Source organism: Pan troglodytes, chromosome 23, assembly GCF_028858775.2.
Source record: "Pan troglodytes isolate AG18354 chromosome 23, NHGRI_mPanTro3-v2.0_pri, whole genome shotgun sequence".
Classification (NCBI taxonomy): Eukaryota; Metazoa; Chordata; class Mammalia; order Primates; family Hominidae; genus Pan; species Pan troglodytes.
Genome location: NC_086016.1, coordinates 51,755,688 through 51,769,914, shown reverse-complemented (window position 1 = coordinate 51,769,914; position 14,227 = coordinate 51,755,688). Strand labels below are relative to the sequence as shown.

The 14,227-nt window shown below is 59.3% G+C and overlaps 1 protein-coding gene and 1 long non-coding RNA gene across 2 annotated transcripts; one reads left to right on the top strand and one right to left on the bottom strand.

Annotated features, from left to right (window-relative positions):
• Positions 1 to 6,167: 6,167 nt before the first annotated feature.
• On the bottom strand, positions 6,168 to 7,261 carry LOC107970287 (uncharacterized). Its single transcript, XR_008541881.1, has 2 exons — positions 6,915 to 7,261; positions 6,168 to 6,369 (listed from the first exon to the last, which is right to left on the bottom strand). It is a non-coding gene; the product is annotated as an uncharacterized LOC107970287 (long non-coding RNA).
• Positions 7,262 to 12,467: 5,206 nt separating this feature from the next.
• On the top strand, positions 12,468 to 13,885 carry LOC129138551 (uncharacterized). The gene is given in 2 exon segments (XM_054676121.2): positions 12,468 to 13,569; positions 13,572 to 13,885. Coding segments are annotated over 2 exon segments (1,275 nt in total). The 5' UTR covers positions 12,468 to 12,542; the 3' UTR covers positions 13,820 to 13,885.
• Positions 13,886 to 14,227: the final 342 nt, after the last annotated feature.

The window sequence follows — 14,227 nt, the reverse complement described above, 5'->3', positions numbered from 1 at the left end:
TGCACTACCGCTCCCCTGTCCTGCCTCAGATTGGAAAGAGACGGGTGGTCCAGCTGTCTCTGCAGAATTCCCGTGTGCTACGAGCAAGGCATTGGTTTGTGGCTTTATCTGGTTTGTGTCCAGTGGGTTTTAATGACTGACCCTCTGCTTGCTGGGAGGCCTTCTGAACAGCAGCTTTGGAGAAGTCAAGAGTGGTCGTCCTGGGTCCCGGGCCCAGTGAGATACCAGGGGGTCCAGCTCTGAGGAATCCCCTGAGCCCAGGCCCCTGGCAGGCGGCTGGAGGGATGTGGCTGGGCCTCAGGTGAGGCAGGAGTGGGAGGCGGGTGAGCCCGGGGCCAGCTTCACAGCCGGACATCCAGACAGAGCCCTGTGGACCTGCGTCTGTGTCAACACCGAGGGGCGGGTGGGGCAAGAGGGCGGTCACCGAGGGCAGGATTCTGGAAGCTTCTGGGCAGTGTCAGAGGTGCCTGTGATCATCACGGGCTTGGTTTGTATCACAGCTGCCGCCAGGATGCACTCAGCAGTAGGCGGAGGGTGCTGCCCAGGCCCGGGCGCTCCTATGGGCGGGGACCTGGGCTGGTTCCGCCCCTGGACACACAAGCCCCACCCCCCCTTAATTTTTGCCTGAGGACCTTATCAGGGTCTTTAGGTCGTGAATGTGAGTCTGACTCCAAGTGGGGAAAAGCACTGTCCAGATTTTCTGACCCATGCTTTCCCGAGGAAGGAGGCCTCATGGGGCTTGGCTGCTCCGGACCCTGGGGGAGGCTGGGGGCCTCCCTCCCCCGTCGCCTTTGCAGGGTCCTGTGTCGTTGGCGAGGCATTCCCCACATTCCTGCACTTCTTTGTGACCTTGCGTTTCTTTTGTGACCTCAGCTTCATGGGACCTTGCATGGTGGTCAGCTCCTCACCCCCTGGGGTGCAGAGGAGGAGGCTGAGGCTCTGCAGGGAGCCCCCTCCCCAGGGCGGCCCACCCTGGGTGGGGGTCTCCTCGCCCTCCGTCCATCTGCATGGCTGGGATGCCCTGGATCCACCTTTTGTTCACACTCACCGCCTTTTCAGCTGGTTGGTTTTTCTTCTACCAAGGATATGTGCCCTTAAAGAAAATGGTCCCAGTGCAGAAGCAGGTGGTGGGCTCGCTGATGCCTCGCCCACCTTCTGTGGACAGGACCTCCATGGCCTGCCTTAAGCTTCTGGGCAGGTGCGTGTGGACCCTAACCCCATTGCCCTGCGCCCCCACCCGGCTACGGGACCTCCCCTTCTGTCGTCCTGGACCCTCCCCTCCCCTGGCTCCCTCCAGAAGGTCCAGCCCCACCCCCACCCCCACCCGGCTACAGGACCTCCCCTTCCCTCGTCCTGGACCCTCCCGTCCCCAGGCTCCCTCCAGAAGGTGCAGTCCCACCCTGCACCCCTCACCCCTGCGGCACCCCAGCCCCGTGGCGGACAGAAGCCATGGAGGTAAGCCGGCAGCTGTGCCCGCGTCTCATTTCAGCGAGAATGCAGCTCAATTTGAGTAAAGCCACTGGCCAGGAATCCATACTTTCCCCATAAACCTCTGGGCTGGCAGATGTCAATACTGTCGGGATTGAGGTGCCATTCAGACGTCAGTCCTGTTTAGATGAAAATGTCTAATCAGAAAAACATTGGGGGCTTAGAAGAGATGGACCAAACAATTCCAAAACAATTTATCTTAGCAATTCATTCCAAGGAAAACTTTACCCAGTGGGGCTGGAGCTTAAAGTTTTATTTTCAATTTATTAAAACCCTGACTCCTTGTGTTCTGCGCGAGCCTGGGCTGAGCCTTGGGTGGCTTGAAGTCAGCGTGCTCCTGGGTGGGATTCTCTCTGTCCCCGGGTGGGATTCTCTGTCCCCCGATGGGATTCTGTGTCCCTGAGTGGGATTCTCTCTGTCCCTGAGTGGGATTCTCTCTGTCCCCAGGTGGGATTCTCTGTTCCCCAGTGGGATTCTGTGTCCCTGAGTGGGATTCTCTCTCTGTCCCCTGGTGGGACTCTCTGTCCCCAGGTGGGATTCTGTGTCCTCAGGTGCGATTCTGTGTCCCCAGGTGGGATTCTGTGTCCCTGAGTGGGATTCTGTGTCCCTGAGTGGGATTCTCTCTCTGTCCCCAGGTGGGATTCTGTGTCCTCAGGTGCGATTCTGTGTCCCCAGGTGGGATTCTGTGTCCCTGAGTGGGATTCTGTGTCCACGAGTGGGATTCTCTCTCTGTCCTCAGGTGGGATTCTGTGTCCCCTGGTGGGATTCTGTGTCCCCAGGTGGGATTGTCTCTCTGTCCCCTGGTGGGATTCTGTGTCCCCAGGTGGGATTCTGTGTCCCCAGGTGGGATTCTGTGTCTCTGAGTGGGATTCTCTCTCTGTCCCCTGGTGGGACTTTCTGTCCCCAGGTGTGATTCTGTGTCCCCAGGCAGGATTCTGTGACTCTGAGTGGGATTCTGTGTCCACGAATGGGATTCTCTCTCCCCAGGCGGGACTCTCTCTCCATCCCTGGGTGGAATTCCAGTGTCCCCAGCCACCCAGGAAGCTACACCCTCTATGTTGCACATCCCAGACACTTGTGCCACCCTGGGTCACCTTTGCTCTTGGCAACTTGTTCTTCAGCCCCCGTCACGACTTCCAGTGGTCAGCAGAGGCCCGTTGGCTCCTCCTGGGTGGCCCCGGGCGCTGTCCTGACACCCACGCCCTGAGCCAGATCCTTGGGTTGGTTCTCAGCATAGGCTGCCACCCAGTCTGAGCCGGCCCCTCGGCTGCACACCCAGAGAGTGGCTCTGGAGCCACAATGTTGCCAAAGAGCTGTGTGGCCTTGGGCAAGACGCCAAACCTCTCTGGGCTCCACTGGCGTTAGCTGTAAGGTGGGATGGTGGTGATGGTGCCCTGCTGGCAGAGCTGTGATGAGGATTAGAGGTGCAAGCAGCTCAGCTCATGGAAAAGACTCAGGGCTGATGGGTGGAGACACATTCATGGACCCCGGAGACACATCCATGGACCCCGCAGACCCTGCCAGGAGCTTGCACAGACCCCACCAGGAGCCTTGGGGGCAGGTTGGAGTGGCCCAGGTGCTTGGACGGCTCTGGGTTGGCAGCTCACTTGGAGGTGGAGGTGCTGGAGGAGGGGAGGCCCCAGATGTCCCCCAACCCCACCGCAGGCCCCGTCCCCAGCAAGGAGGAGAGAGAAGGGCCGCTGGCCCTCCCTGGGTGGGCACCTCCCACTCCTTCGGGCCTGGTGGTGAATTATAGAGAAAATGTGCTCTCGGCCTGACTGTTAGCTTTGAGCTGCTCTGGTTGGGAATTGAGTTTCTTAATAAACAGGAAAATGAAAAAAGTTTTGAGCTACTAGAAATTCAAATAAATTCTCAGTGTGTAATAAATGGAGCTATCTGGAAAAATGAAAGAGAATTTGCTCCCTCAGACCAGGGGCCTCTTGCCTTAAACCTGAGTGACTTCACACATGATTCGGGGGGCATTTATTGAAATGGGGGGCAACTGAGCTGCCATCAACATTTGAAAAACACGGCCGGGCGCAGTGGCTCATGTCCGTAATCGCAGCACTTTGGGAGGCTGAGGTGGGTGGGTCACTTGAGGTCAGGAGTTTGAGACCAGACTGGCCAACATGGTGAAACCCGGCTCTATTGAAAATACAAAAATTAGCCGGGCGTGGTGGCGGGCGCCTGTAATCCCAGCTACTCAGGAGGCTGAGGTAGGAGGATCGCTTGAAACTAGGAGATGGAGGTTGCAGTGAGCCGAGATGGCACCACTGCACGCCAGCCTGGGAGACAGAGCGAGAGTCTGTCTCAAAACAGCAACAAAAAACCCCCCCAAAAAACCCAACAACTTGAAAAACGAAGGAAGGAAGGAAGGGACCTGGCTGTCATCCTTTTCTGAGATCCTGGGCAGTCCTTCCCAGGGTCCAGACTCCTTCACAGATTTTGAGGGCCGAAGGCTGTCTCCACCTCAGTTTCTGCCGCTGGCTCAGCGCCCTGTGGGCAGTGGGAGCTGGTGGGGGGATCAGAAAGAGTAGAGGAGGCAGGGAGGCCAGGACTGGGGAGGGACACAGCTGCCCATGGGCCGGACCCTGTCCCCAGCGTCTGCCTCCTGTGGGGTCCCCGAGGGCCCAGGGCTTCCTCCAGCAAAGGGAGGCCTCTTGCAAGCCCTGGCCTGGGCCCAGTGGCTTCGCAGGGATGGGGATTTTACTGCCACAAACACCAGAGCCAGGGATTGTGTTTCTCCCGCTGAGTGGAGGCTTCCAACCCAGCAGGTGTGACGCAGCTCGAGCAGGGACTCCAGGCCCTGGAGGATGCCTCTCCCCAGGAGCTCTTGTGTGCGGCTGGATTGGTTCCCTCCGGTTCTGAAAACAGCCCCGCAGACCCCAGGCCGTGCTCAATGGCAATGAAACCCACTTCCGCTAAACGCAGGAGCACCTATTTCGAGGAAGATTTTTTCCTTGAAATGATTCCAACTAATTTCATGCCTTTCGTGTAAGAATTCTTCGAACTGCCACGGCCCTCCTTTCCTCCTTTGTTCCTGCAAACAACTGTTTCCTCCCGAGGACCCGAGGCCTCAGGCTCCCTTGGCTGCTGCGTCCCGGCAGGTGGCGCTGAGCCACCGCCTTTCATGGCGACGGTGCTTCCCGCGATCGGGCTCGCTTAGATTTTCCTCTGACGCAACAATTTACAGAATCCACTGTTGATTTAGGGATCTGGGGAGCCTAACTTAAAATTAAGTAAATACATAAACCAGGGAGCCAGTGTCTTCCGAACAGAAGCGTTCATCGGCACCTCGGTCCTCGGGTGAGGCCCGGCCCCGGCTGCTGCTGGCTGCTGGTGCCTGCCGGACACCCTCACTCCGGGAGAGCAGGATCCCCGGCCTTGCGTGGAGCAGAGGGACGAAGGCGCCGCAGCCCAGGCCTCTCCCAGGGTGGTCTTGAGACACTGCCCAGACTGGACACAGAGAGGGAGGACCGAGACGCACGCCCTCCCTACGGCCTGCAGCGCTTGCCTGTGCAGCGAATGGAGGGAGGGGCAGAATCGGCTGGAAGCTGAGTGCATTCAGGGCAGGGTCCACACCCTGCCTGGCCCGAGGAGGGGCTGCTCCGATCTGGGAGCCCTACTCTGGTGGCTCGGGGAAGGAGTTGGGGGCTTTGCACCCAGTTAGAGATCTGCATCCTGCTGTGCCCCGAAACACCTGCACCCTGCATGCCCCGAAACATGCGTGTGCCCCAAAACACCTGCACTCTGTGTGTCCTGAAATACGCGTGTGCCCTGAAACACACGCGTGTGCCCCGAAACACTTGCACCCCGCGTGTCCTGAAACACGTGTGCCCCGAAACACCTGCACCTGGCGTGCCCTGAAACACACGCGTGTGCCCCGAAACACCTGCATGCTGTGTGTCCTGAAATACGCGTGTGCCCCGAAACACTTGCACCCGGTGTGCCCTGAAACACGCGTGTGCCCCGAAATACCTGCACTTCGTGTGTCCTGAAACACGTGTGCCCCGAAACACCTGCACCTGGCGTGCCCTGAAACACACGCGTGTGCCCCGAAACACTTGCACCCCGCGTGTCCTGAAACACACGTGTGCCCCGAAACACCTGCACCCGGCGTGCCCTGAAACACACGCGTGTGCTCTGGAATACCTGCACTCCGTGTGTCCTGAAACACGTGTGCCCCGAAACACCTGCACCCGGCGTGCCCTGAAACATGCGTGTGCCCCAAAACACCTGCATGCTGTGTGTCCTGAAATACGCGTGTGCCCCGAAACACCTGCACCCGGCGTGCCCTGAAACACACGCGTGTTCCCCGAAATACCTGCACTCCGTGTGTCCTGAAACACATGTGTGCCCTGAAACACCTGCACCCGGCGTGCCCTGAAACACGCGTGTGCCCCAAAACACCTGCATGCTGTGTGTCCTGAAATACGCGTGTGCCCCGAAACACCTGCACCCGGTGTGCCCTGAAGCACACGCGTGTGCCCCGAAATACCTGCACTCCGTGTATCCTGAAACACGTGTGCCCCGAAACACCTGCACCCGGCGTGCCCTGAAACGCATGCGTGTGCCCCGAAACACTTGCACCCCGCGTGTCCTGAAACACATATGCTTGTGCCCTGAAACACACACACATTGGGGTTCAGTCCTGAGGCCGGCTGGACCCTGAAAAATCACATATTTCAATTCATTTATCTCCCAGAACTGCTAATTACAAGGACATTTTGGCACAAGAGTAATTATTTTTGCTTCCCAGTTAGCCCAGATCTTCAGGAGAAGGTGGGCCCGCGTGGCTTGGGTCCAGGGCCTCTGTCCTCAGAGCCAGGTGCTGTCCGAAGCATCATACCCACAGGCAGAGCAACTGGTCTCAGTTCAAATCTTTAGAGAAACAGAGAAGAGCATAGCGCTGTTTCCCCAGAAGGATGCGTCCCAAACACTTGCCTTGCCAAGGAAGGTGCTCAGGGTGAGCCCCTCAGAGGGGCTGGTCCCAGCTCAGATGCACCCTGGGGCTTGTGGAGCTGCAGATGAGGCCAGATTCCTTCCCCACAGGAGTCTCTATAGGGCATGGGGTCATGGAGGGGCACACTGGCTCCTGCCTTCCCTGGGGGCTCCAGAGGAAGAGGGAGGATTAGCTGCTGACTCCTGGGCTTCTTTCTGGGAAGGAGCCTGTAGCTCCTCAGAGCCCATGGGGCAGCCCCTTGTGGGAGCTGGAGCCCCTGCGGAGGGTGCCCAGGGCCCACGTGGTGCCCGCCCACTCCTTGCTGGAGGGAGGCAGCTCTGCCCGTGCCACTGCTGCAGAGGCCTGGGATAGGCAGCTTCGTGGAACCCAGACCCCATCCAGGGAAGAGCGGAGTGCTCAGGGCCCCCATTGTTACCCCGTCTGTGACCTCGCCTCCCAGGGCTGCTCCTGACTGTCCCAGCACCTGCTCGTTCTGGGCCCTTCTCCTGGGTACGTAGATCCCCTGGCATCTGTCCGGCGTCCCCACACTCCAGCTCCGATTCCAAATCCTCCCGCTGAGTCTGCGCAGAGCTTGGTTCTCTGAACTCCTCCCCCCAACACCCAGGCTTCTTTCTGGTCTTGCCGGGGGTGGTAGTGGGGGGCTCCTACCCAAGGGCCAAGGGTGCAGCCATCCCGACCCAGACTCCCCTCCCACCCCTCCAGGTTGTGGGGCACGGAGCCTTGCTGAGCTTCCTGGGAACAGGGCCCAGGCCCCGGCCACTTTCCCGGGAGCTCAGAGCCGCTGGTCTCCATCGGGCTCCGGGCGTGACTACCAAGGCTCGTGGTGGACGTTTCTGTGGGGTGGGGCTGTGGGCAGGGGGATTGCAGAACTAACCCCACCCTGAAGGGACAGGGACTGGTCTGTGGCTCGAGGTCTCCTCTGGGGACTGAAGCAGGGAGGAGGCCTGGCCAGCACCTCCCCTGTGGACGCACAGGGGCCGCGGGCATCACCACCCTCTGTGGCTCAAGGGCCATATGTGTGTCCAGCAGAATCTAAGGGGTTGGAGAGGCTGCCTGGAGCTGGGCCAGGGAGAAGGCTCTGGAAACAGCACATAGGGGATTAAAGCCCTGCCCGTGGGCCTCACAGGCTGGAAGGGATGAGCTCATGAGAAAACAGTAGATCCATCTGAGTGGCCCAGCAGGGAGCCCACGCCTCCACCTGCCAGGGTGGAGGCTCACACATGTTCTGAGGCTGGCCAGCCCTGCCCCCCAGCCTCCCTGTTCCAACCCAGCCCTGCACCCCAGCCTCCCCGTTCCAACCCAGCCCTGCACCCCAGCCTCCCCGTTCCAACCCAGCCCTGCACCCCGGCCTCCCTGTTCCAACCCAGCCCTGCACCCCAGCCTCCCTGTTCCAACCCAGCCGTGCACCCCAGCCTCCCTGTTCGAACCCAGCCCTGAACCCCAGCCTCCCTGTTCTAACCCAACCCTGCACCCCAGCCTCCCTGCTTCAGCCGAGCCCTGCACCCCAGCCTGTCTGCTCCAGCCCAATCCTGTACCCTAGAATCCTGCACCCTAGACTCCCTGCTCCAACCCGGCCCTGCACCCCAGCTTCCCTGCTCCAGCCTAGCCCTGCACCCCAGCCTCCCTGTTCTAACCCAGCCCTGCACCTCAGCCTTCCTGTTCCAGCCCAGCCTTGCATCTCAGCCTCGCTGCTCCAGCCCAGCCTTACACCCCAGCCTCGCTGCTCCAGCCCAGCCTTGCACCCCAACCTCGCTGCTCCAGCCCCGCCCTGCACCCCAGCCTCCCTGCTCCAGCCCAGTGCTGTTTGTTCTGTGACAGGGTCTGAGAGGAGCACGGACTCTCCCCATTCTCTGCCTCCTGCAGGCTCAGTGAACAGGGACCACACAGCAGCCTCCGGTCCAGCCCAGGAGGCATTGCTGGCTCTGGGTGGGGCTCTGGGACCTCCAGCCGCTGCCCACCATCTCGCTCTGTGCTCCTCCCACTCTCACAGTGGAGCCCCCAACATGGAGCCCCTGACTCTCCCAGAGAGCCTCACGCTCTGGAGCCAGGGCTGCTGTCATTAAGACCTAGGACTAAAATTTGGCAGCAATTAAAGGCGTGCTTGCTCCTGTCCACCCACAGCTGTCAGGCTCCGCCAGAGGCCGCGCGCCTCCTGGATGCGTGCACAGAGCTGCCCCTGGGAATCCTTCATTAACTCGAATTACGGAGTAAGTCTCAGTGCTTGACCCATGACCCCTGCCTGCGTGCAGAGAAAACGGAGCATTCAGTCCTAATTAGGAGGCCTGGAAGGCGGGGTGGCCTTCCCTGCAGCAAGCTGGCCTCCACCACCCAGATTCCTGAGTGCGTCAGTTCAATTAGGAGGCGTCCCCAAAACACACCCAGTTGTTTGTGGCAGCGATGTGTCCGGTTGGCAACGACGCTTCCTGTCTGCACAGCCGGGGCGTCATTGGGTGGGTGCCCTTAACTAGGCCATTGTCGGAGCTGATTGCAATTTGCTGAGTGAGGATGAGCATGGGAGCCACAAGCGCAGACGACAGCGGCCTCCCTGGAAGGCAGTGATGGGGGTGTTTCCACAGAGGGTGAGGGCTGGAGGACTGAGAAGGACTCAGCGCCACCTGCAGTGCTTGAGGCAATGCTCTCGTTTCAGGGGGTGTCCGGTGCAGTCAGGGGGGCGGGGAAATAGGAGCAAAGATATTCTGGGACAAAGGGTTTGGCTCAATTTAAAGGAAATGCTACACTTAGGGTCCCCAAAAGTGAGAAGCCAATTTACGACCCAGCTGCCTCCCATCCTGGAGACTTAAGCGGCCGATTCTCTGTCGGGTGGCAGGTGTGGGGGTCCCTGCCTGTAGGAGGTCTGTGGGCTGATCTGAATCCTTTCCATGAGTGTCAGAGTGGGCGGTGTTCCCTTTGTCCCAGCCGGTCCCAGAGCCGGGAGCTGCGGTCCTGGAGTCATGGGTGGGCCGACTACAAGGGGCCCCCCTGCCTCGCTCCCATCCATTGTGCATCCTGGGCCCTGCCTGGGGCCTGGAGTCATGGGTGGGCCGACCGTGAGGGCCCCCCCGCCTCACTCCCATTCATTCATTCTGCATCTTGGGCTCTGCCTGGGCTTTTGTACCCAAACAGCTGCACGTGCCATTTCCCTGTCCCTTCCCTGTGAGGGCAGTGTGGTGACATTGCTGGGCTGAGGAGCCTGAAACAGGACAGGAGCCTCTCAGAGACCTGGGCAGCTCAAGCCGAGCCTCCTTCTGCCTCTGCCTCCTCTGGGATCTGTGAGCCTAGTTGGCATGAGGGCTTTATCCCCCATTGAGAGAACCTGGAAGGCCTCCTCAGCCACCTGCCCCTGAGTTCCCTGGCAGGGATGACCCATGTTCCTGGGCGGTGCCCGGGGTTGACCCGACCATCCCTCCTGTCTCCAGCTGCCCTGTCCCGTGCCCTGTTGCCCATTCTCTGACCCTCAGCTTTTCCTCTCCAGCCCCTGGGGGGGCACCCCTGCCCTGCCTTTGTGGGGGTCCCGAGCCCTGACTCATTCTTTCTGAGATTCCAGCGGCGGGCGGGACCCTTGTCCAACAGGCCCCCAGGGATCCTGTATGTTCGCCTGAATTCCTACCTGCCTGGGAAAAACTGGAAAGGAAACCGTTTACATCCAAAACGTACAGTTTGGAGCGGAGCCTGTGGATGGAGACCCCTGCACGGAGCGTGGGCCCCCGGGTGGATCCCCCCCTGCATGGAGCGTGGGCCCCTGGGTGGATCCCCCACTGCACGGAGCATGGGTCTGTGGATGGATCCCCTGTGCATGGAGCATGGGCCTGTGGGTGGGTCCCGCCTCATCCTCGCTGTGGATGGCCTGGCTGGGTGTCCTCTTCCCCCACCCCTGCCCTCCTGGTGGGAGGAACTCCCTCCTGTCTCCTTGGTGTGGCCGGGCTGAGTGGTGCTGCCTGACACTTGCCTTCCATCCGCAGGAGATGTTTGAGAAGGAGCCTGTGTCAAAGTGTAGGCATCAGATGAAAATTTACCTTCTTGTTACCTATGTAAATGGGCCGGGCTCCACGAAGTCCTTGGCTGAGAACGGTGCCACTGAGCGACTGAGCTCCCGATCGTTCTGAGAGAGGCTTACGTGCACAGTGGACGTGGAAGGCTTTGATGATGTTGGTGAAGCTCTCTCTGGTGAGCTGGGAGGCAGCCTCGCCATGCCCACCTCTCCGACCTTGCTGTGGATGGGTCACAGGTGATCCCACTCTGCTCAGGAGGAGCTGGCCCCCCAGCCTGACATGACCACACCCTGGTCTCCCCACCCTGCGCCTCAGTGGGTGGGTCAGACACATCCAAGCCCCTCCCCTCCTTAGAGGTTGGACCTGGAGCCGCACTGCACTGTGGGGTCAGCTCCCACCATGCTGCACAGGCAGGAGCAGACCCCTCCAGATGGTGCTTTCAGGCCCACGGCTCTGTGGCAGGGAAGCCCAGTGTCTCCCTGGGATGGGCCTGGGCCACTACTGCAACCATGTTTAACAACCGCAATGTCCCCTGTGCAGCCAAGGGGGGTGCCGGGGGTGGGTCCAGAGGTCTCGGGACAGGGGCGGGAGACAACAGGGGCTGGGGAGATCCCCCAGGGTGGGGCGGGGTTGGGGGCCCTGCTGTCAGGCACACACCCATTCACGATTGCTAGTCTCCCTCCAGGGGACTGACCCCTGATCACCACGCAGTGCCCCTTTTATCCCTGATACCGGTCCTGGCTGGGATTAATCACGACTCCTGTGTTTTCCGTTAGTGTTAGCGGGTGTATCATTCTCCAACCCTTTCTTTTCATCTATGTGCGTCTTTATATTTGGAGGGAGCTTCTTGTGGATGACATAGAGTCAGGTTTTTTTTTCTTTTTTTTTTTTCGAGGAGTCTCTTTCTGTCACCCAGGCTGGAGTGCAGTGGTGCCATTTCAGCTCACTGCAACCTCCACCTCCCTGGTTCAAGCGATTCTCCTGCCTCAGCCTCCCAGGTAGCTGGGACTACAGGCACCCGCCACCGTACCTGGCTAATTTTTTTTTTTTTGTACTTTTAGTAGAGATGGGGTTTCACCATCTTGGCCAGGCCGGTCTCAAGCTCCTGACCTCGTGATCCTCCAACCTTGGCCTCCCAAAATGCTGGGATTACAGTCGTGAGCCACCGCACCTGGCCCAGTCTCTCTCTTTTGGTGGATGCACGTCAACCCCTGACTTCTGAAGCGATCATCCACATAGCTGGATTCCTGTTGGCCACATTGGTTACTGTTTGCTGTTCCTTGGTCTCTGTTTCTTTTTTTGTCTTCCATTCTTTTTCTGCCTTCTCTGGTTTTGATTGAGAATTTTGTATGATTTCATTTTCTCTCCTCTCTTAGCAAATCAGTTACACTTCTTGTTTTCTTTCTACTTTTTTTGTTGATTGTTGTAGAGTTTGCAATATACATTTACAGTGAGCAGAGGTTCACTTTAAATAGTGTGGTGCCACGTCACAGGCAGTGCAATTGCCTCATGGCAGAGTGTTCCAATCCCTTACAACTTTGGTGTCATTCATTTTACTTATCCATAAGCGATAATCACCAAATATGTGGTTACTATTATCCACTTCTCCATTTATCCATTTATTTCTCCATTTATCCGTTATTTCTCTTTGACTTTAAGAAGATAATTTAATGGGTACAGAATTATAGGTTGTTGGTTTTATCCTTTCAACACTTTAAATGGATACTAACGGTTTATGGCTTGGGTTAGTACTAAATGTGTAGCATCGGTGGCTCAGAAATGTCGCCCCAGAAGGCACTTCCTCTGGTGGGAACAGGATGGGAAGTGGGCCAACAGGGAGAGGGTCCTAAATGTGGGAGCAGGGATGGGAAGTGGGCTAACAGGGAGAGGGTGCCCAAAGGTGGAAGCAGGGATGGGAAGTGGGCTAACAGGGAGAGGGTGCCCAAAGGTGGAAGCAGGGATGGGAAGTGGGCTAACAGGGAGAGGGTGCCCAAAGGTGGAAGCAGGGATGGGAAGTGGGCTAACAGGGAGAGGGTCCTAAATGTGGGAGCAGGGATGGGAAGTGGGCTAACAGGGAGAGGGTCCCAAAGGTGGAAGCAGGGATGGGAAGTGGGCTAACAGGGAGAGGGTGCCCAAAGACCTCACAGCAGATGGTTCCTGGAGTGAGGCCTGGTGCCCAGGCAGAGATTGTCCCAGGATGGCGCCGTCAGCCCGGGGTCAGGGTGGCCGTTTGGGGGCTGCTGGCAGCTTTGTGCTCCTGTCTGCAGATGCTGTCAGAGATGGATTGGGGACAATCCTGCGGGGAGGTGCTGAGTGGGGGAGCTACGACAACTGGCCCCACACCAGGTGGGTGCATCAGAGGCAGCTGTGATAAATGGAGGGGCGATAAATATATTTACAACTGGGCAGTGTCCAAGGCCATGAGATTTATGTTCCTCTGGTCTTGGTGGCCTCCTGCGTCCCTGAGGGCTCTGGAGGGAGCCTGGCCGGCCTCATCAGTTTTCTGTGCTGCGTCTTCCAGGAAAAGCTGGGGGCCGCTGAGCCCAGGCCACCAACGGGAGCTGTGGACCCAGCCTGACCCCTGGACCGAGGTGCTTTCAGGGCACAAGGGGAATGCGGGAGCCTGTGGCTGCTGTTGCTTCTGCTCTCAGTTCATAAACGCACGCTGTGCACATCCCCTGTGCTTGGCAAGGGGCCTGGATAGAAGGGCCAGTGAGGAGACGCCCATCCTCCAGGCACTGTGCCTCCTCCCAAAGGCCAGCAGCCCTGAGCATCACTGTGCCCTCCCCACAAAGGCCAGCACCCCGAGCATCACTGTGCCCTCCCCACAAAGGTCAGCACCCCGAGCATCACTGTGCCCTCCCCACAAAGGTCAGCACCCCGAGCATCACTGTGCCCTCCCCACAAAGGTCAGCACCCCGAGCATCACTGTGCCCTCCCCACAAAGGTCAGCACCCCGAGCATCACTGTGCCCTCCCCACAAAGGTCAGCACCCCGAGCATCACTGTGCCCTCCCTACACAGGTCAGCACCCCGAGCATCACTGTGCCCTCCCCACAAAGGTCAGCACCCCGAGCATCACTGTGCCCTCCCCACAAAGGTCAGCACCCCGAGCATCACTGTGCCCTCCCCACAAAGGTCAGCACCCCGAGCATCACTGTGCCCTCCCCACACAGGTCAGCACCCCGAGCATCACTGTGCCCTCCCCACAAAGGTCAGCACCCCGAGCATCACTGTGCCCTCCCCACAAAGGTCAGCACCCCGAGCATCACTGTGCCTCCCTCCCAAAGGTCAGCAGCCCCGAGCAGGGCCCTGGGGAGAGGCCAGGAGAGTGGAGGATGGGAGGGAGAGTCGGAAGCGAGGGGCCCGGACTTGAGTAGGGTCTGGGTGGCACTTGAGGGTTTCTGCGAGATGGACTCATGGGCGGGAGAGCGGCATCCCCAGGCCCTGGGAAGCTCAAGGTGCCAGGAGTCCTCGGAAGGGGCGCTGCATCTGTAGGGGGCCTGGCTCTCGGTTGCGGCCCCCAGGCATGGGACCAGCTTGCTCTCAGGCCAAGGGGAGAGGGGGCAAAGCGCCCACAAGGCCAGTGTCTGTGACCCTGTGTCCCTCACCCAACGTGGGACCTCCCAGAACCTTCCTCCAGTGGCACCAGTGACCGGGGGCAGCTTTGAGGTGGAGGGAGATGATTTGGAGCAACAGTGGGCAGTTTGCCTACAGCCACCTGGCTTGACACACTTGACCGGGTCACCACAGATGTCCCTGAGCTCCGCAGTACGTGGGTCCAATAC